At 42.5% G+C, this 21,358-nt stretch overlaps 1 protein-coding gene across 1 annotated transcript; it reads left to right on the plus strand.

Moving 5' to 3' along the window:
• The first annotated feature begins 1,582 nt into the window (after window positions 1-1,582).
• LOC141000174 (suppressor of tumorigenicity 14 protein homolog) lies at window positions 1,583-14,910 on the plus strand. Its single transcript, XM_073470818.1, has 19 exons — window positions 1,583-1,956; window positions 3,627-3,789; window positions 4,630-4,760; window positions 4,950-5,020; window positions 5,919-6,109; window positions 6,341-6,376; window positions 6,771-6,999; window positions 7,105-7,241; window positions 7,382-7,479; window positions 7,683-7,783; window positions 8,075-8,208; window positions 8,313-8,417; window positions 8,816-8,923; window positions 9,044-9,160; window positions 10,067-10,192; window positions 10,282-10,465; window positions 10,570-10,841; window positions 11,004-11,140; window positions 12,907-14,910. Exons 1-19 carry the CDS (start codon window positions 1,915-1,917, stop codon window positions 13,066-13,068), a joined length of 2,544 nt encoding a protein of 847 aa, XP_073326919.1. The 5' UTR covers window positions 1,583-1,914; the 3' UTR covers window positions 13,069-14,910.
• The last annotated feature ends 6,448 nt before the right edge of the window (window positions 14,911-21,358 follow it).

The raw sequence follows: 21,358 nt of genomic DNA on the forward strand, positions 1-21,358 counted from the left end.
TGTTATATAATCATAATATAATATAAACTATTATATAATCCTTCATTTCTGTCATTTGATTGTTTTCACATTTAAATGGTTTGTACTTTCTTATTGCACGTCTTTATTGTAAAGCGGCGCATCATCATCCTTAAATAAACATTAACCTAAATTCACGGACATTTGTAAGATTATTTTTATGTTTATTGTTGTTTTTCCACTTTTTCCACAACAAACAAAAAACAAAGTTGCTAAAATTAAGAAAGTGACCAAAAATGTAATTAAAGCAAAAAAATCCAAATCAAATTTTGTTCCTAATTTAATTATAATCCATTAATAAACTGATCAAATTAAATAAATTATAAAGTGATTTATTAATGATTAGCATCAAATCTATGCCTTAAATTTATAAAAAAGATTTTAGGAATAATTTTGCCTCATTATTCTGTTTTGAAACAATTAATCAAGAATTGCAGAAAGTTTCATTTAAAGCATTTATTAGATGTTAAAATGAATTTTGCCATTTTTAAAAAAACTTTTAAACTTTAAATGTTTAATTTAAACACAGAATAAGTAAATCAACTTACTCACTTACTTGATTTATTCATAATTTTGTTATTTGTGTTATTTTAATGCATCATTTCATTTTTAGTTAATTCATTTATAAGACTTGACAGTTTATTAAAATATTATTTAATATCATAAACCTGTATATTAATTATTTGTGTGGCACGTTAAGGACTCGATATGTGTTTTCTGTTCCTGTTCTAGTAGAAAGTAACTAAGTAGAGTTGAACATAGACAAACACACACTTATACAACTAAAATACAAAAACAATGTTAAAATGAATAAATATCAGAATCAGAATTCCTTTATTTGTCCCACAAATGGGGAAATTCCTTCACAGCAGCCAAAGGACAGTATCACACTTAAACAATAATAAAAAGTCAAAAATAAGCAATATAATAAGAGATAAGAAATAAAGTTAACTCGTATATACATAGTATTTACAATACTAAAGTATAAGTTTACTAAATAAAAGAACAAATATCAAGAACAAATTCAGAACCACACTTTTTCTACTGATAATCAATTTGTGACCAAATTGAAAAATGATGTATTATTTATTAATGATTAGCATCAAATTTATGTCTGAATAAAAAAAATGTGAATAATTTTGTCTCATTTTTCAGTTTTGAAACAATAAAGAATAATTTAAATGTGTAAATTTAAAATGTGAACACAGAAAACAAAAACTGATTATGATCTATTGATTCATAATCAAGTGATTTTTTATGCATCATTTCACTTTCTGTTAACTCATTTATAAGATTCATCAAAGTGTTATTTTATCATTATGAAGGTTTATATTAATATTTAGGTGGCAGCTTCCGGACTCGGTACCCGGTTCTGTTCTGGTTCTGTTCCGGTTCTACAGTGGTGGAAAGTAACTAAGTATCTCTTTACTCCAGTACAGAACTTATTGATGTGTTCTTCGTCTTCCTTCATATTTCTGCTCCACGCAGCTCAGAGACACAAAGTTCTGCGGGAGCTGCGGGTTTCAGTCGCGCAGTGAATCATGGGAGATGAGGCGCGGTCCCTTTGATGTGTGTTTCCTCGTTCCTGTCCGCAGGTGTTGCTCTCTCTCTCCTCCGAACCGAGCCGCCGTGCGTCTGCTCCGCTCTGAGCGCGTTCACCCGCTCCGACAGAAGCGACTCAGAGTCAGAACCGAACTTTTTAAACTCGTTCAAAACCTTTTCTCGACACATTCCTGCCCGCGGCCCGCGGACGGAGACACCTGTCGCCGCTCACCTGTCGCCGCCATGATGTCAGCGGGTCGGTAACAGCAGCGGAGCGCGAGAGCGACCCGGAGAAAACACCTGAGAGGAGCCGCGGGGAGTCAAGACACCGGAACACCTGAGGACCCGAACCACATGGATTTACTGGACTCGGGACAGAAGTTCAGTCCGAGACAGGTGAGTCCGTACCTGTAACACTGACTCCGGCGTGACGTCACAGCCTGTACCGGTTTGTCAGTTTCACCTGAGATTAAAAAAAAAACAGAAACCAAACAAAGAAGATCCGAACAGTTTGGACCCGGTTCTACCGCAGACTGAACCGGGTTCTACCACTGAACTGGACCACAGGCTGGTGTCTGAACTGGTTTAGTGTCTGAACTGGTTTCAGTGTCTGAACTGGTTTAGTGTCTGAACTGGTTTCAGTGTCTGAACTGGTTTAGTGTCTGAACTGGTTTCAGTGTCTGAACTGGTTTAGTGTCTGAACTGGGTTCTACCACAGACTGAACTGGTTTTAATGGTTCTGTGTGATGTGACTTTATCAGAGGCGTTGCTGGTGAAATGGATCGTTTATATTCTGATATGAAACACAGAGAAAATCATTTCAACATGTTGATTCCAGTTTATTTAAACAACATTGATGCAACATTATTAAGACGCTGAACAAACATCAAACAATCCACTGGAACCAGGAACCTTCCTGAGCTGTGATCACCAGAATTAAACAAAACGAGGCCTGAAGTATTTCACTTTATGTGTCAAGAATCTAGAATAAAATGAACTTTTCCATTATGTTCAGATCTTTTGAGATGCACCTGTAGATCGTATACCTTTGCCCTCTTAAAGGGACACGATGTAGTGATGGACGTTACCTCGTCATCTGTATTTTATTCCCGAGCTTCTCCTGAGTTCTTGTTTATAAATCAGATGATTTCACCAAAAGCTTCCAGACACGAGGAGACGGATGCACGAACACACTTACGTGTTTAGCTTAGCTTAGCACAAAGACTGGTAGCAGGGGGAAACTGCTAGCCTAGCCTAGCCTAGCCTAGCCTAGCTCTGTCATGTTGACATGTTGGATGTAGTTTATTAAACAGGTGTAGGAGACGTTTGTTACCTGCAGCTGTCACACACCCTGTCACACAGTGCAACAGGGTGTGTGTGTGTGTGTGTGTGTGTGTGTGTGTGTGTGTGTGTGTGTGTGTGTGTGTGTGTGCAGGACACAACACGCTGACATGCCACACATCAGCAGCAGACACATTCCTATCCAGCTGCACCCTGCTGCTCTGCCACACAGCTCGTCCGTCTGATCCCCGACACGAGTCTGACGGCTGCAGGTTGTTACTCATCAGCCCGGTCTTTTCCTCAGCTGTGAGGACGATACTCGAGTACAGCCGGGCTCGTCAGGGAGGTTCGTCTCTCTGAAACGTCAGAAAATGTTGAAAAATGTTGATCTGTCCGGCAAAAATGTGAAAGTGCTATTTGTTAGAAAAGTTGATTCCCAACTCGTCAAACTGACGGAAATGAGACTCAAAAATCAACTTTTCTTACAAACAGCACCTTTAAGAGACTCATCTCTGAGGTCTGAGGTTCAGTCAGAACCGAAACAAGTAAATTCTAGACCCAGTTAACCAGCAGAGTGCTGTTACTCTGCAGAACCAAGACAAATAGATCCAATAACCCTCCTGACTGAGCGTTTAACAACCGTCAGCTGAAGCAGAACGTTTATGTTGATGAACAAACGTCTTTACATCTCCTTCCTCCTCCTCCTCCTCCTCCTCCTCCTCCTCCTCTTCCTCCTCCTCCTCCTCCTCCTCCTCCTCCTCCTCCCTCCCTCTCCCTGTCTGCAGGATCCGGACTGGGACGCGGCCCTGGAGTTTCTTCCCGCCTCGGACTCCAAGCGTCTGGAGAAGAAACCGGGCCGCAGGAAGAAGCTGTGGATCGGAGCGGGCCTGCTGCTCTCTGCTGCGGCTCTGTCTCTGGTCACCGGGCTGCTGGTGTGGCACTTCCACTGTGAGCTCATTCAAACAACCTTTATTTAAACACCGGGATCCGATCGGGCCGGTGGTGAACTGTCTGTTATCAGGGCTGTCGGCTGATCGGTTCACAGAAGAGATAAAAACTACACTAATGTTCTTTAATATTGTAGCTGAGAGTTAAAGTTGAGCCTTTACTCAACATGAAGCTCTGATCAGAACCAGGACCACAGCACACGGACTGCTTCTGATTCTGTACCTTTCACAATAAAATACACAAGAATAAACTGCTCATGAGGAGAAAACTTAGACTCACTCTGATTGTTTCACATTATCGGCCTTTAGTGTACGTGAACAAAGATAGTTATTCAACTTGAGTTCGTCATTAAACCGTGTGGAGAAACAACAGATCGACTGTGTAGAGTTTTAACAGGCTGTGGTGTCAACACGAACAGGCTGATACACGGGTCCGATTATATTCTCAGTAGATCAGAATCAGATCGAACAGGAAACTGGGAAACTGTTCGCGCCTGATGTGCTCAGACTGTTGTGATTTTCACTTTTCAGTCTCTTTCTCTGAGCCCAGTTGGCGGCCATGTTGGTGCTGGTGACAGTGTAGTTCACTGAGCGGTTCAACACAAAACTACATGATATTTTACTTTAATTACGACTTTAATGTTTGTGTTGTGTGGACAAACACCTGGTGTGTGACACAACATGTGTTAGTCTCTCAGCTTGACCACTGTAACTGAGCTGCAGATGAAGTGGAGTTATTAGTTATTGACGGTGAAACAATGAAGCAGTAGTCAGTCGATCTGAAACATTAAACCCACTTCCTGTTGTTGAGTGTTTGAGGCTGTTTGTGGTCTGTCGTCAGTGCGCAGTGATGTCAGAGTGAAGAGGATCTACATCGGCTCCATGGGCATCAACGAGCAGCGCTTCCTGCCGTCCTTCGAAGACCCCAAAAGTCCTCAGTTTGAAAACCTGGCCTCACTGGTCAGCCAGCAGGTGAGACGTCACACAGCCGCAAAGCATCATGGGAGGTCTGACCTCTCCACTTCAGTAGATACCTGAGCTGTGATCGTTCCGACCACTTCTGCTTCGCGGCTTCCTCTTTTCTGCAGTTCTTGTATTTGTTGATGTGACTGTGACGGATTCGATCGATCAGAATATTAATGTGACCTTTTTCTGTTTCAGCTGAAACTGATTTACTCCAAAAACTCAGTTCTCGCCAAATCCTTCAAAGGCTCCTCAGTCCAGGCCTTCAGGTACGCGTCACGCCAGGAGCTCTGGTGTTTCCTTCTCAGAGACGTCGCTCTGCTCACTTCACTCTTAGTTGAGTTGCTTTTTAAATAAAATGAGAAAAGTAAATCCACTCTTTTCAGTTGTAAAGTTTCCAATAATGACCTACGAGGCTTCCTGCAGATGTTTCAAAATAAAAGCATTGAAGGTACGTGTCCACGGGGGCTCCACCCTCCATCAACCAACACTCACTGACTGGACCCAGTTGGACGGACAGCGCTGCGCCGGGGTTACAAACCGGACCAACATGGCAGCTTAATTGGCAACTTTCTCAAAAACAGCTCAGTGAAATGTTTCTGAAGACATTTTAGATTTGAAAGAAGCCGCGCAGTCGCAGAATCTGTCTTCATTTTAGCTCGACAGTGTTTAGTTTTTATAGTTTCTCAAGAGTTTTGCGCTGGATGCGTCTAATTTGCATAAAATAGCCAGAATTCAACTTTACGCAGATCAGGAGCAGGTGACGCGACACCTCGTCTTCAAGACAGGGGAAGTTTTTAATGTGAAAACTCTGGACAGGAAGTGTTGAAGTTTGTTTACAGTAACTTTAGTTACTCACCACAGTAACTGACTCTACAAACACACTGTGGTGTTTAAACTCAGGTTTTTATGCAGAATAAGAAATTGTGTCTTGTTTGTTTTCAGTCAGCGATTCTCTGGAGGATCTTTGGTTTTTCTTCTGTTTCTGGATCCTGTTTTCTATTTTTAAGATTCAGACAGAGTGAGGTCAGCTGTCCGGTCTTTATGCTAAGCTAGGCTAACCACGCCCTGACTTTGACTCTGTAGTGAACTCAGATTAGACTCATGAACATCAGGGAATAAGTGCATTGTTGGCTGTAAATCCTCATCTCGTCTGTGTTTCTGCAGTGAGGGAGACGGCGGAGGCGACGGCGTCGTGGCGTATTACGAGTCAGAGTTCGACGTCCACGTCTCCCAGCAGGCTTCGCTGGACGAGGCCATCAAGTCTCTGGAGCCGGCAGGAAGTCAGCAGGGTCGTCAAGGTCGACTGCTGCTGAAACCGACCGACGCTCTGAGCGTCACCAGCGTCGTCTCAGGAGGTGTGTAGACACAGTGTGTAACTCTCTGTGGAGGTGAAAATGCTCCAGGTGAGTGTTTATCGATGCACAGGTCGGTTCCTGCTGTCGTGCAGAACTGATCTATGACCCGACTGTGCTGCTGCTCGATGCCACGAAACCTGAAATTCAGGTTTGACTCTTGTGAAGTGAAAACGCTGCTCTGTAGCAAAACTGTGTTGAGTTTAAATAAAGATTGTTTATCTCTGTTCACAGCTATCGACCCACGCATGACCAGGAATTCTTTATTTGGTGAGAATTCATATTTATGGAAGTTTTCTTTATATCAGGCCTTCAAAGTAAAATGACTCCAGGACGAGACGGAGACGTTGTTCCAGTCTCGAGTGAAGCCAAAGGTTTGAGTCTGGAACGATCCCTCTGTTTAATATCAGGATGGATTTTATTGTCCTAGAAGGTGATCAGACACAAAATGCGTCTCCACACGATTTAAATTTAAAATATGCCAGTTGGAAAGTCTTTGGCACTGTTGTGTGTTACCACATCTGGTAAGACTCAATACTGTTCACTGGCTCACTGACAGTAACTGATGTTTTAGCAGATTTGATGGAGTCAGTGTTCGTGTGTGAGACTCACTTTGAAGTTCAGACCTCAGATCATAAACATGTTTTTCTTGTTATATTTTCAGTGAGGAAGTCGTTCAACTTCCACGTCAGTAAGCCGGGAGTCGTCCAGTCTCCGGGGTTTCCGGACTCGTCGTACCCGCCGAACGTCTACCTGCAGTGGAGGCTGCGGGCCGACCCCGGACACCGAGTCCGTCTGGACTTCCACACTCTGATCCTGGAGGACGACTGTGAGCAAGACTTCATCAAGATCTACGACTCCCTCGCTCCGATAGAGAACAAAGTCCTGACAGAGTGAGACACAAACTAGAAACTTTAACAGTGAACATGATCTGGTATTTGATTCATAGATTAGAAAATGAAGCGCCGGTCCAGTAAATGTGCTGATCGTCTCTCCAGACAGTGTGGATACCCTCACGACTCGCTGTCCTTCATGTCCTCTGGAAACGTCATGCTGCTCACGTTGGTCACCAGCGACGAGAAGAACTTCCCCGGGTTCAGAGCCAACTACTCCCAGATGGCTGCGACCGAACAAAGTAGGACAGGAAGTACAGTCACAACAGTGTTCAGAGTTATTACTGCTGCCGGGTGGAAAACCAGAACAAAAGATTCACACAAAAAACCCAAAACTGTCCTGAAGGTCTAACATGTCTGTGTGACCTGTCTTGTTGTTCAGAGTGTGGAGGGACACTGAGTGGAGACAAAGGCTCCTTCTCTTCACCTTTCTTTCCGTCCAACTATCCTCCAAAAACCACGTGTGTGTGGAAAGTCGAGGTGAGTTCACATTTTTATGTTACAATGACAATAACAAGGAAAAATGTCCCTCTGCTGCCCCCCAGTGGCTGTAAGACAGAACAACAGACTCATGATTTGAGCAGTGTGAGCTGGAAATGTAGAGTTTGTCCTGAGGTTGATGTAGTTTCACTGAATCTGGGATGTTTTAACTCCATCTTGTTTCCATTCTCTTCATTTTTCAGACCACGAAGGAAAAGTTTGTGAAAGTCCAGTTCAGCAAGTTCCAGCTGGGAAACAACAGTAACCAGTGCTCCAAGGATTATGTCGACATCAACGGTCAGAGGTCAGACATCACTTTGTTTCTGCAGGAAGTCCTGAAATTTGTGTTTTGGTTCATAAATAAATCATTTTTATTGGGAAGTTATAATAAGAGAAAATCTCACTGAAGCACGTCTGTGATTACACTTGAACTTTGATATTTAAGACTCATGATGCTCCAGCGGTTAAGTTTACGCCACTAAATCAGTCAATAGAATCTGGACCTCATCAGAACCGGAGTGTCCCTGTCCACCAGCTGACTTGTCCTCGTCTGATATCTGTCCTGCTGAGTCTTCTGTCTGTCTGTGTGTTGCAGACTGTGTGGCAGGAAGCCTGAGAGCACCGTGGTCACCAGCAGAAGCAACGTGATGACCATCAAATTTAACTCGGACTCGTCCTACGTCGACCAGGGTTTCACCGCCGAGTACGAAACCTTTGTCCCGACTAATCGTAAGACCTGATGTCCTTTCCTTCTCGTGCATCCTCCAGTTTTTAGTCCGATCCTTTCGTGGCGCTTTGTGTTCAGTGTGTGACTGTCTGATGTCGTTGGTCAGCGTGTCCCGGGCGGTTCCAGTGCACCAACAACCTGTGCATCAACACGACCCTGCAGTGTGACGGCTGGGACGACTGTGGAGACGCCAGCGACGAGGACAACTGCAGTGAGTCCAAACCACGAGCTGTGGACACGTGTTGTTCACAAGAAACAGAAGAACATGTAACAGGATGTTTTGAGAGTGGCTGCGACTAACGAGTATTTTTATTGTTGATAAATTACTTTCTTGATACATCGATTAGTTGTTTGGTTGAGAAAATGTCAGAAAATGTTGAAAAGTTCAGTTTCTCGTTCACAACTGAATTTTAACTTTTATTTCTTGACAAAATTGCTCAAACAAATGAATCAATCATCAGAATAGATTAATTAATTGAATAGTTTAGAGCCACAACCACAGCTGACGTCCTGCTGCTGTAGACAGTCACGTATTACTAAATGTGGATTAATCCGCCACTGAAAGTAGTCCCCAACAAATGCATTATGTTTGTTTCTGTGTCTGCTCAGCGTGTGAAGCGTCTCAGATGAAATGTAAAAACGGCCGCTGTAAACCGAAGTTCTGGGAATGCGACGGCTTCGACGACTGTGGAGACGAGACGGACGAGGAGAACTGTGGTGAGTCAGACCGACTGTGGAGGAATCTCACTACTTCATTCTGTCGTTCAGGTTATAAAACGATCTGAACGGTTGATTCTGGTCATTGATAATGATCTGATGTTCTTTCCTCTGTTCCAGTAAAATGTAAACCAGGAGAGTTTTCCTGCAGGAACCAGCGCTGTATCCCCGAGCAGCTCAAGTGTAACGGAAAAGACGACTGCTCGGACGGATCGGACGAGTCGAAGTGTGAAAAATGTAAGATAATATATGCACGATAATAATGGTATTAATAACGTGTCACTGACACCTGTTTAAAGTTCAGTCAGAGACATGCAGGTGGTCTGGGAGAATACTTGATTCTGATTGGCTGCAGGGTGTCTGTTAACTTCTCATGTAGTTCCAGTGAAACGCTCACTGTGTTAAATTACTGCTTTAATATCTGAAGTGTGTCACTGATATCAGCTGGCTGCAGACGCCTCCACGTTAGAAATCAAAGAAATGAAAAAAATCTAAGGTGACGTCCTTCAGTGCATCGTCCTCTGAACGCCACAGGGTGGCGCCTGTAACACAAAGCTGCAGGAGGTGGCCTCCACCCACTGTTTGTCAACGAGCATCTTTGTGTGGATCTCTGGCTGGTATTCACCGTATTTCTGTCTCCTATGGATGATGTCATCACTCACATCCTCCTCGCTCTGATGTCAAATAAAAAACTAACAGATGGTAAATCACAGAGGATCAGTGTCCATCATACAGCGACAGCTGTAGACATATTGTTGTCATGGAGATAAAAAGACGGACGTTCAGTGTTTTTTCTCACAGTCTGTGTCTATAATCAGGAATTATAATCGTTGTCTGTTAATTCCTGATAAAAGACACCTCATTAGGTGATATTTCCTCCAGAACAGAGGGAGATGTGTTTAGTAACTTAAATAATATCTTAGGAATATTTTATAGTTTTTAGATACATGATTACAAACCAGGACGCTCTCGTTTGATTGATGTTGAATAATATATCTCACTTGTCCTGCTGCCGTCATCAAATATAGTTTGTGTCATAATAATTTTATATTTTAGGCTTTTAAATGTGTGTGTGTGTGTGTGTGTGTGTGTGTGTGTGTGTGTGTGTGTGTGTGTGTGTGTGTGTGTGTGTGTGTGTTTCAGCTCTGGTGCTGCAGACGTGTTCAGAGTTCACCTTCCGCTGCAGGAACGGACGCTGCATCAGTAAACTGAACCCAGAGTGTGACGGAGAGCAGGACTGTGAGGACGGTTCTGATGAGGACAACTGCCGTACGTTCACACACACACACACACAGACACACAGCGGCGAACACATCATCATCGTCTGTACGTTAATGTGTGTGTGTGTGTGTTTGCAGAGTGCGGGACGAGGCCGTACCGCAGCTCTCGTATCGTGGGTGGTCAGGTGTCGCGGGAGGGGGAGTGGCCCTGGCAGGTGAGCCTCCACATCAGAGGGACGGGTCACGTGTGTGGAGCGTCGGTGTTGAGTAACCGCTGGCTGCTGACCGCCGCTCACTGTGTTCAGGACAACGGGCCCAAAAAGTACGAGCTCCAAACCCGCAGAGTTCATAAAGATCTTTTATTATGGATTCAGTTCATGACTCGTGACCTCTGACCTCCGACCTCTGACCTGTGTGTTGCTGCAGGTACTCGCAGGCGGACCAATGGGAGGCCCTGCTGGGTCTGCACGTGCAGAGTCGGACCAGCGAGTGGACGGTGAGGAGGAACGTGAGGCGGATCATCGCTCACAGCGAGTACAACCCCCTGAGCTACAACAACGACATCGCTCTGATGGAGCTGGACGCCAACGTCACCCTCAACCAGAACATCTGGCCCATCTGTCTGCCCTCCCCCACCTACGACTTCCCAGCAGGCCGAGGTGCGTGGATCACCGGCTGGGGGGCCACCAGAGAAGGAGGTGAGTGAACAGAGTTGTGTTCGGCAGAGAGATATCATATATAAAGTACCTCATAACTGTGTAAATATACTTAGTTACTTTCAGCATCTAAGAGTACTTTAAACCTGGATGTAAGGTCAGTTTTAAACACGTCCTCTAAGATGTGATGATGTCGTGTGTCAGGCCTCGCTGCCACCATCCTGCAGAAGGCGGAGGTTCGGATCATCAACGGCACAGTGTGTAAGAGTCTGATGAGAGACGTCGTCATCGACAGCATGTTGTGTGCTGGAGTCCTCAAAGGAGGCGTGGACGCCTGTCAGGTGAGTTTCAGCACAACAGGCACTTTATAACAGTCGATACCAACATTTACTGCGTGAAATAAAACCGCTGCAGTCACAATATGTTCATTTAAACTAGTTGTGTTTGCACGTTGATCATTAAAATGATCACAAGCAGCGCCTGACGGTCAGACGGGTTTCAGACGCTGTCCAACGAGCTGCATGTCCCCAGGTTCAGACGGTAGTTAAAGGAACAGTTCACTCAAAAATGAGATCCCAGATTGATGTGCGGTCGAGCTCGTGCACCCACTTCAGACAGTTGTTCAGCAGAACGCTGCAACTCTGTTTTAGTGTGAAGCTCCAGAAATGTTCTGTGGACGACGAGACTTCACCTGACTTTATATCATCAGGAGGAGATGATGGCTGAGCCTGACTTTATATCATCAGGAGGAGACGATGGCTGAGCCTGACTTTATATCATCAGGAGGAGATGATGGCTGAGCCTGACTTTATATCATCAGGAGGAGATGATGGCTGAGCCTGACTTTATATCATCAGGAGGAGATGATGGCTGAGCCTGACTTTATATCATCAGGAGGAGATGATGGCTGAGCCTGACTTTATATCATCAGGAGGAGATGATGGCTGAGCCTGACTTTATATCATCAGGAGGAGATGATGGCTGAGCCTGACTTTATATCATCAGGAGGAGATGATGGCTGAGCCTGACTTTATATCATCAGGAGGAGACGATGACTGAGCCTGACTTTATATCATCAGGAGGAGACGATGACTGAGCCTGACTTTATATCATCAGGAGGAGACGATGGCTGAGCCTGACTTTATATCATCAGGAGGAGATGATGGCTGAGCCTGACTTTATATCATCAGGAGGAGACGATGGCTGAGCCTGACTTTATATCATCAGGAGGAGACGATGACTGAGCCTGACTTTATATCATCAGGAGGAGACGATGACTGAGCCTGACTTTATATCATCAGGAGGAGATGATGACTGAGCCTGACTTTATATCATCAGGAGGAGACGATGACTCCATGAATCTGCTTAGAAATCCTTAAAAAAAGACGCTCCTTATATGTGCAGAACTTGCCTTAGAAACATCATGTTTTTAAGTTTCCTTCAGTATCACAGTGATCCAGTGACAGTTGTCTGAACATCCACAGGTTCACTGCTAACAGGAAGTGCTAACAGCTAATTCGGCAAAGTTTTAATGTAGTTTTGTGAGACTTCACCTGACTTTCATCAACATGGAGGGAGGAGATGATGACTGAGTTTGACTTTTTAGGTGAACTGTTTCGCAGCAGGGTTATAATTTCAAGTTGCTTTGATAAATTGATATCGGCCGTTTCTGCCAGCTGACGGTTTTATTGTTCTTCCCCTTCTGCTGACGTGTGAATGCAGCAACAGACTGGCACCAGTCAGCTGATCACCTTCGTGCACACAGGATAAGTCTTTGAAGAGGTGTTTTTTTGCCTTTGGATGTGTTCAAGTAGGTGATGTGGAGAGAAACAAATTACTAGGAGAACCTTCAATCCTGCTTCCATGATGTTATTTGGTGAAAACTGTCTGATACACCTCAATGTGAGGACACAGCAGCAGCGTGGAGTCACTGCTGTCATTTACAACTGTTAGAAAGTCACTTCAGGACGTCTTCAAGCTAAATCCGGGTGTTTGGTTGTTGCAGCGTTGACACAGCGTTCATTTTTTCATTTCTAACACTTTGAAACACTTCCTGTGTTGCCCCCTGCACAGTGACACCTCTGACTCTCCTCTCTGACTCTCTCAGGGCGACTCCGGCGGGCCGCTGTCCGTCACCGGTCTCAGTGGGCGGGTCTTCCTGGCCGGCGTGGTGAGCTGGGGCGACGGCTGCGCTCGCAGGAACAAACCGGGCGTCTACACCCGAATCACCAAATACCGGCGCTGGATAAAGGAGAACAGCGGAGTGTAGCAGCAGAGTGGACGACTCGTGTTCCTCATGGATATTTATGACGGAGGTGAACGTGGAGAGACTGTTTGTTATTATTAATATTCACAGCAGAGTCTGTGAACTATACAGATACTTTCTAAAGTTTTTTAAGTTTACAAATCATGTGTTTGATCTTCATGATTCAAAGTGCAACAAAGCAGCAGCTGAGAGCGGCTCCATGAAACAGATCACAGCTTCTTTTTATATAATAATGAAGATTATAACTGAAATATTTAGTGCACTTCCTCCTTCGTCATTTCTGAGACAAATAGCTGGATTATTATGTCTTCATTGAAAAAAAATACTGTAACAGTTTCCAGTTTTATATGAATAATAGTAAAATAACATCCAGTTAAAATCCCTTCATGCATTTAGAAAACAAAATGATGAAAGGTCGGGCCGGATGGTGACTCATGGTGGTGCAACATGGCCGACTGTGGAGGAGGAGCTGCTCCCTCTGCTGATATAAAATGATTCTTAGTTTAATTTAATGACGCGCTGATGGAAACATGATGATGAATGTTCCTCCTTCATCCTGCAAACTGGACCTTTAATGTGTGAACGTCAGAACTGTGCAGTGTTTTAACATCTTATCTGCAGATCAGCGGCTCCACAGCATGAGGACATGAATGGCTTTTTTCATTGAGATAATGAAGTTGTGATCTTTTTTTAAAAAAAAATTAAATTATAATCAACCTCAGCTGCCGTCTGCTTCTGCACGCGAGACAGAAAACACAGAAAAGCTTCTTATCGTTGTGTAAAAACACAAACTGTGATCCTGTTTGGAATCAGGGAAATTCTCACGTTCACTCTGAGACGGTTTTAATTGAAACACTTGTTTCGTGTTTCCTCTTGAAGTTAAGTGTCGTGTAAATAATGATGATAAAAATGTTTCTCAGGGCTGAAAGGAAAACACTTCAACATTATCTGAGTTTATATGTACAGTAGCTACAGATGTGGACAAACTGGGTCCGTCTGTGTTTTTGGTCTCTGAACTACAGAGTCCAGTCCATCACTCACTCAGAACAGACGAGTAGGGCTGCCACGTGTTAAATCCAATTTTGTTTTCAATTCCCATTTTGGCAATGCACAAAATATATCAGGCGGATATTAGGACATGTATATAATCAGCTGTTTATGTGTATAGGTGAAATTGTAGCTGGTAATATTGATTTAACAAGAGAAGCATCCAGGGTTGGAGTTATAACGTGATCTTTGTGGGGGTCTATAAAAGAACTGACCCTCACTAACATCAGGGCGGAGGAGGATGAAGAGGATTATAGCTGAACGTCAATTCACACCTGGTGCTAAATGCACCTTGAGTGACCGGATTTCACTTCCCGGCTGTATGTGCAAATATTTTACACAATGAAAGAAATCTCTTCATGTATAACTTTGCCGAATGAACAAGAAAGCCTAAATAGTTCAGGATTTGTTGTATACAGATTTTCTCAAAGTTTATACAGTTTCTCCTGACAAGAGGTTTCAAAATGTAGTGTTTTTTAAAGGGAGTCTGGTGACTTTTTCCACTTTGCTCTCCAAAGAAGTAACAAATATTAGTAACTGGATTTTTTAAAATGTCACATGTTCACTGTCAGTAGGTTGTATTCTTTAATACATCTGGTGTAAATGGTGACATCAGCTCAAACAGCTGCTGGGACAGGCTGCAGTCAAACACCACAGACAGGCTTTTACAGCGAGGCTGCGACAAACTGACACTTTTTACAAAGGATCAATTTGTATTTAATGCCGGTTTTACAAGAAGGCATCAATTATTGAAATATTGCCATAACTGTCTCTCAAAGTTTGTTAAGTTTGTCCTCGTAATGCAACAACTCTTAAAATCTGACAATTTGTTAATGGAGTCTGGTGATATTGCCGTTGTGAAGTAGATCACAACAACAGTTATTTAATTTGAACATGAAGGTTTGACAGCGATCAGAGAGGAAGTCTTATGTTGTCGCTGTCATTCACAGAGAATATGATGCGTAGTTCCTCTGTTTAGATCATCGATGTCAAAAAAACTCATCACATTGAAAATTTGTGATTGATTCATTTGTGAATAAATAATGGTTGTTGATGTGTTAGAGACGCAAGGCTGTTGAGACACTTTGAAAGAGTCCGATGAGGAACAACAACAAAGACTGTGAGATGCAAAACCACCAGTTTGTTTCAAGTTCAGTCAATGCAAATGTTTCCTCAGTCAGTAATGAATCCTGTTAGATAATCGTGATCTCAGTCATGAAGAAAGAAATGATTATGATTTTTGATTTTTGCTTCCGTACATGTAACCAGGGATGTTTTCCAGATTCTGTAGTTCTTCATGTGGGTCAGTCGTAGAAAACGAACCTTAAATAAGTCACGAGACATTTGTTTCTCTTCTCTGTCCGTGTCTGTCCAGCAGCCGTCTTCGTTACACTTCCTGCTCTCTGTGGTGACTTATTTCTGCTGAAAGTATTTATTTGTACAGTTTCCTGGTTCTTGTGACGGTTGGTTTGTGGAGTTTAGCTCCACATCCGTCTTCTACTTTAGTTTGGGACGCAGCATTACGAAGGTAAAATAACAGATGTTAGATCGTTAGTTGCCGAATGAAAAAAAGTTTAATTAAACCATTTGAAGTTTCTCGTTGTAGTTTAGTTTTGTAGGATTTCTGTAAACCATGTTGATGAAACCAGCAGACGCAGGTGTGGGTTTGTAAAGCTAATGCTTCATTACGAGTGCTGATTAAATACAGAAGACAAATACAAACATGTTCATGACATTTTGGTGGAAGTGAATGTTTTCCTTTTGGGGTAACTGCCAAAGAATATGAAATATAATTAATAAACCAAATATGACCATTCACACAACGCTCTGCTTCTTTGAGTTTTTTCTTTGAGACTTTTTTGTTCAAAAAATTAAGTTTGAACAAATGAGCACTGTGAATAATTAATGAAACAGCAGCCGACTCTTAACGATGTCGTACAACTGACATCTCTTCATTCGTGGTGACTGTCGGTGACACGCCAACGATAAGGGAGTCACATTTTTAAGAAAGTCGGCGAACAATCTTCCCATTATTCATGATTTCTCAATCTGTGATGTTGAATCAAAGATGCTCTCTTATATTCCCACATAGTTATCGGTCATTCTCATTATCTGTTCAACACTAGTTTTTACAGTTTTTATTATAAAAAACAACATAATCCAGTTCATCTGTGGATCAAGAAGACGTCAGTAGAGCAGAGTGACTGGAGTACGAGGCACAGCCGGTTGCACTAATACAGTGTTTTTCAATAGGGGCAGCACTGGAAGCCACAAACATTTTGTCAAAAGTCTAAATGTGGAGAATAAAGTCGACTCTTCTGGTTCATCAAATCCAGTCAGAGGAGCGACTGACAGCGGTGAGCTGCCCGAGCCTCTGCTCTCTGCTGTTACTACATCCTTGGATCATACAAACTACACTGTGTTTATGAGCTGAAGGAGAAATAATGTCTTTGTTCCTGCAGCTGCTTCTGAAGAAAACAGTTTCACCAGTTCGTCTATACGAGACACTTTGTTGAGGCGGACAGATGAGCTGCTGGATGTCGTCTCAGAAGGTCGACTTTAATCTGAAATGTCGACTTTATTCTCCACATTTAGACTTTTATTCTTGAAGTGCATAATAATAATACTCTTCTGTATCTTTGGTATTCGCTGTGGAGGAATTTAAGAGTATCCTCGTCTTAAAAGCATGAAAAATTAAATTGAAAAACTTTTTTTTTGTGTTATGCACTGAGAATGCAGTGGTATCGCCATGGTTACAAATTAACAAGTACAATATTCTGCTGTCGGACTTCCTGTGAAGGCAACTTGGTGCCTATAATGATGTGGCTTCATGGCCATATGCAGAAATGGCAAAAAGTATTCTGCCCACAGCTTCACCACAAGCAATTGTCTCACGCCAGCTTCATGTGAATCTCCTCTCACCACAACATTCAACATCAAAAACAAGAATTACATGGTTTCATGTGGTGTATGTTCAGACTATCAGCTGACGCCGCCGGTGCATGAAAGATGGAGAGCGTACGAACAGATCTGGTTTTCTGCACCTACACCAATCAGACATAACATTATGACCACTGACAGGTGAAGTGAATAACACTGATTATCTCTTCATCATGGCACCTGTTAGTGGGTGGGATATATTAGACAGCAAGTGAACATGTTGTCCTCAAAGTTGATGTTAGAAGCAGGAAAAATGGGCATAAGGATTTGAGCGAGTTTGACACGGGCCAAATTGTGATGGCTAGACGACTGGCAACAGTGGGACCAACACAATATTAGGCAGGTGGTCATGATGTTATGCCTGATCGGTGTATATCACAGTTCTCCTGCTCAGCAGGGATTTTGAAAGCACCTCTTTGACTGCAATCTGTACCTGGTTCTGCCACTTTTCATCATATTTCTCTTCATCTTCTGGACGGACAGGTCATTTCAGACGGTCTGTAGATACCTGAGTTCAGGCGCTGGCCAGCTTGACCACGGTCAGCAAAACCAGTTACTAGTAGTTTTGGCGCTGTGGGCAGGGTCCAAGTCCTGCTGGAAAAGAAAATCTAAATCTGTACAGAGATGCTGATTTCCTTCTGCAGCAGGACTAGTACCTAGTACCTGCAGCTAACTCACCTGACCTGAACCCTGTAGAGAATCTATGATGTATTGTAATGAGGAAGAGAGACACCAGACCAACAGTACAGACGAGCTGAACCACCTGGGCCTCAGTAACACCTCAACAGCACCGCAGGCTGATCGGCTCCATGAAGTAATTCATGCAAAAGGAGCCCAGATCAAGTACAAAAGTTCAAAGTCGACTTTATTGTCAAAACTGCAATATGTACAAGACATACAGAGAATTGAAATTGTGTTTCCCTCTATCCAGACAATATAAGTGAATATGTAAAAAAAAAAGCAGAAATAAGAAATATAAGAATATAAAATAAAATAGAAATATAGATCTAAAAATAAAAATAAAATATGTACAGCTAAGAGACATTCGGGAATATAAAGTCCGGAGATATAAATAGTGTGGAATAGATATGTCAGTATTGGGATTGGATATAAATATAGATATAAATATGGCAGTTTGATATAAATATGACAGTATAAAATGGTCTAAACTGGTTTATGACAATGAAATTAGTGGGTTAGTGAGGGGCAGCGGGCGGAGAAGGAAGGGGGGGCAGCGCTGGGAGGGAGTTCAGCATCCTGATGGCCTGGTGAATGAAACTGTCTCTCAGTCTGCTGGTTCTCGCTCGGAGGCTCCTCATCCTCCTCCCGGAAGGCAGGAGACTGAAGAGTTGGTGGGTGGGGTCGCCCGCAGTGCTGAGTGCTTTGCGGGCCAGACGTGTGCTGTAAATGTCCTGGAGGGAGGGGAGGGAGGCACCGATGATCCTCTCAGCTGCTCTCACTATGCGCTGCAGGGTCTTCTTGCAGGACGCAGTGCAGCTGCCGTACCACACAGTGCTGCAGCTGGTCAGGATGCTCTCGGTGCACACCCAGGAACCTGGTGCTGGGTGGAGGCTCTCCGGAAGTCGACAACAATCTCCTTCGTCTTCTCCACGTTCAGAGAGAGATTGTTGTCTCTGCACCACTTGGCCAGTTGGCTCACCTCATCCCTGTAGTTTGACTCATCGTTGTTGTTGATGAGCCCCACCACACTGAGTGCATAAAAAGACATGTTTTTCAGACGACATTTCTGTATTATAAATCCTTTTTGTGATTCAGTCTTATGTAATATTGTAATATTTTGAGATACTGGATTTTTGATTGTCATGAGCTGTAATCATCAAAATTAAAACAAAAGTACATGAAAGTTTCACTTTTTACAGAAAGAAATGAACTTTTCCATGATATTCAGATTTTTTTAGATGCACCTGTAAATGTTCACTACAGCAAAACATTGTTACATCGGCTCTGAAATGTTTTTCTGATTCATGTTCTCGATTAAATGATGGCAGATTAAAAACTAAATGTTTAACCTTTAAATTACAACATGTCAATATTTCCTGATATGAAGAAGTGTATTCCTGTAACATGTTGGTCAATCGATGTTGTGTGAAAGCAGGTTTCCTCCTCAGATAAAAGCATCACTTCCTGTTATTATAATCAGAGGTGACCAGCAGCAGCTCTCAGCAGACGCAAACATGGCAATGAAGAGGAAGAACATCTTTTCAAAATTTCCACAATTCGGCACCTTCTTTGCATTCATTGTGTTTTTTGTTTACAATGTTGTGCTTGGGAGGGATATGGAGTGTTCTTGTGATCAACAACTTTATTTCTGTTATTTTTACATGGCTCTGCCATTTTGTATTTTATTTCTTTTACAAATATGGAGGGACAAGACCTGTCAGAAAGTCTTTGAATACACATGTTGCCGTAAAGGAACATGCTGTGATTGCAAAAATCAATGCAAATTTATCCTGGTGTTGTTTTATCATCTGGGCAGGGCAGTTGTTGTCGGTCTGCTGTGGGTTGTAGCTGTGTTAATCGATGGAGAGTGGTTCGTTTGCTGTCAGAATTATTATTATAAGTCCGAACAATATCCAGACTTAGCCTGCAAAGACAGAGAGAAGAACATCACACTGAAGGAACGAAAAGTCATCGCTGAGCTTAAAGGCCACTCCATGGTGAGTTTTTCCTTCTATAAATTATGACAGTCTGAGTTTTCTACTGTGATTTTACTTTAAAAATATCATGAATCAATTTGAAAAATATAGTTTGTTTTCTCCAGATGACGTGATAATGACGGCACCGTCCTGAGAAAATGAACATTTTCATCCTGAGATAATTAATTTATTTCATTCAGCTAGTTTTCATTTAATGAGCAGAGAAGAGCAGCGACTTCACAGGACGGTGAACACAGTGTGGATACAGAAAGTTTGACTAGGTGGATTATATGTATGAGGTTAATAATTGTGTGATTGAAGATGAAGATGTGATCTGACGTGTGATCTCAGAGTAACAGAAGAAAGTTAATGCAGCCACAGCAGATTATCTTCTGTGATTTAATCCTCTTTGTTGCCTCTTTTTTTTCAGCGTATCGGCCTCATTATCGTCTTTGTTGCCCTTTTATTGACTGTCTCACTGTCAATACTTGTACGGAGTAAATGTTTGAAGTCCCAATGTTGTTCTTCTTGCTGGTGTTACAAAAAAATTACATTTAGCAAATTGATTTTGAAAAATGAGGAAAGGGTACTAAAGGACATTTTGGAAACTGAAGCAAAGGAAATACTGTCTGAAAAAATCAAGGAAAAAATAAATGGTGGAAATTGGGAAGAATGTTTTGATGCTGCTGACGAACTGCTAAAAAACAACACTGCACCGAGAGGTCTCCAAACAGCAGCACAGCAGGTAAATGAGCATCACCTGCTGCCTCCATGTTGAGCTTCATGTCTTTGTCATTTTCATCTGGATGTTCAGCAGCTTTGTTGTTTTCAAGAGGGTACATTTTCCCCTAAGTTTGATCCTCTGACGTTTATTATCACACCGTTTACATTTCTGTAATGGCAAAAAATTGTTTCACACATTTTTGGTCCTCAGAGCATTTACTGTAAAAACTTTAACTGTTTGAAACTCTTTGCAGAAGATTCAATTTCAATTGGAAAAACTGACACTACAGGTAAGTCGATCTGTCCGTCCATCCTTCCCTCTGTTCTTCCAGTTTAAGTTTAATTTTTGTAATGCATTTATCCAGAGACCCTGACTTCATGGTTTGTTCTTTTTTACTTACTCTCTTGTTTAGTTGTTGATTTAATGAGCTGGTGAACAATGAATTTCTCTTCTATTATTGTTGAAGTTACATCTTTACAATCAAGATTATGTTCCTACAATTTCATGTGTTCTTGTTTCCTTTCTGACTCTCTGAAACTCTGCAGTTGCAAAGACTTCGTGGTGAAGTACAGAAGCTCGAGGTAAATCCATCGTCCATCCATGATGAGAGTTTCAGCCACAACTGTGTTCTGTGTCACACTGATGATCTTTTGAATATTAAATCTTGAAGAATAGAAAATTGGAACATTTTAATTAAAAAAATCTAAAACTGTATTTTTCAACCATCACATCAATGTATATTAAGATTTTGATGGACCGATCGATTAAGTAGTGAAGAATTTACAGAACAACGTGCGTCTGATTGGCTGATCTCGTTCATCATCACCTGTTTCCAAGTGTTACTGTCTCCTGACTGGAGGCCACTTACAGACTCAGCTACTGTAGCAGGGTCACACTGTTGTTGTCCCACTGATACAAACTTCAT

This window comes from Pagrus major, chromosome 7, assembly GCF_040436345.1.
Source record: "Pagrus major chromosome 7, Pma_NU_1.0".
NCBI lineage: Eukaryota > Metazoa > Chordata > Actinopteri > Spariformes > Sparidae > Pagrus > Pagrus major.

Coding starts and splice junctions, on each gene's coding strand:
- LOC141000174 (XM_073470818.1), top strand. CDS start 1,915: ATGGATTTACTGGACTCGGGACAGAAGTTCAGTCCGAGACAG. Junction 9,161..10,066: donor CGAGTCGAAGTGTGAAAAAT/GTAAGATAATAT, acceptor TGTGTGTTTCAG/CTCTGGTGCTGCAGACGTGT. Junction 10,193..10,281: donor TTCTGATGAGGACAACTGCC/GTACGTTCACAC, acceptor GTGTGTTTGCAG/AGTGCGGGACGAGGCCGTAC.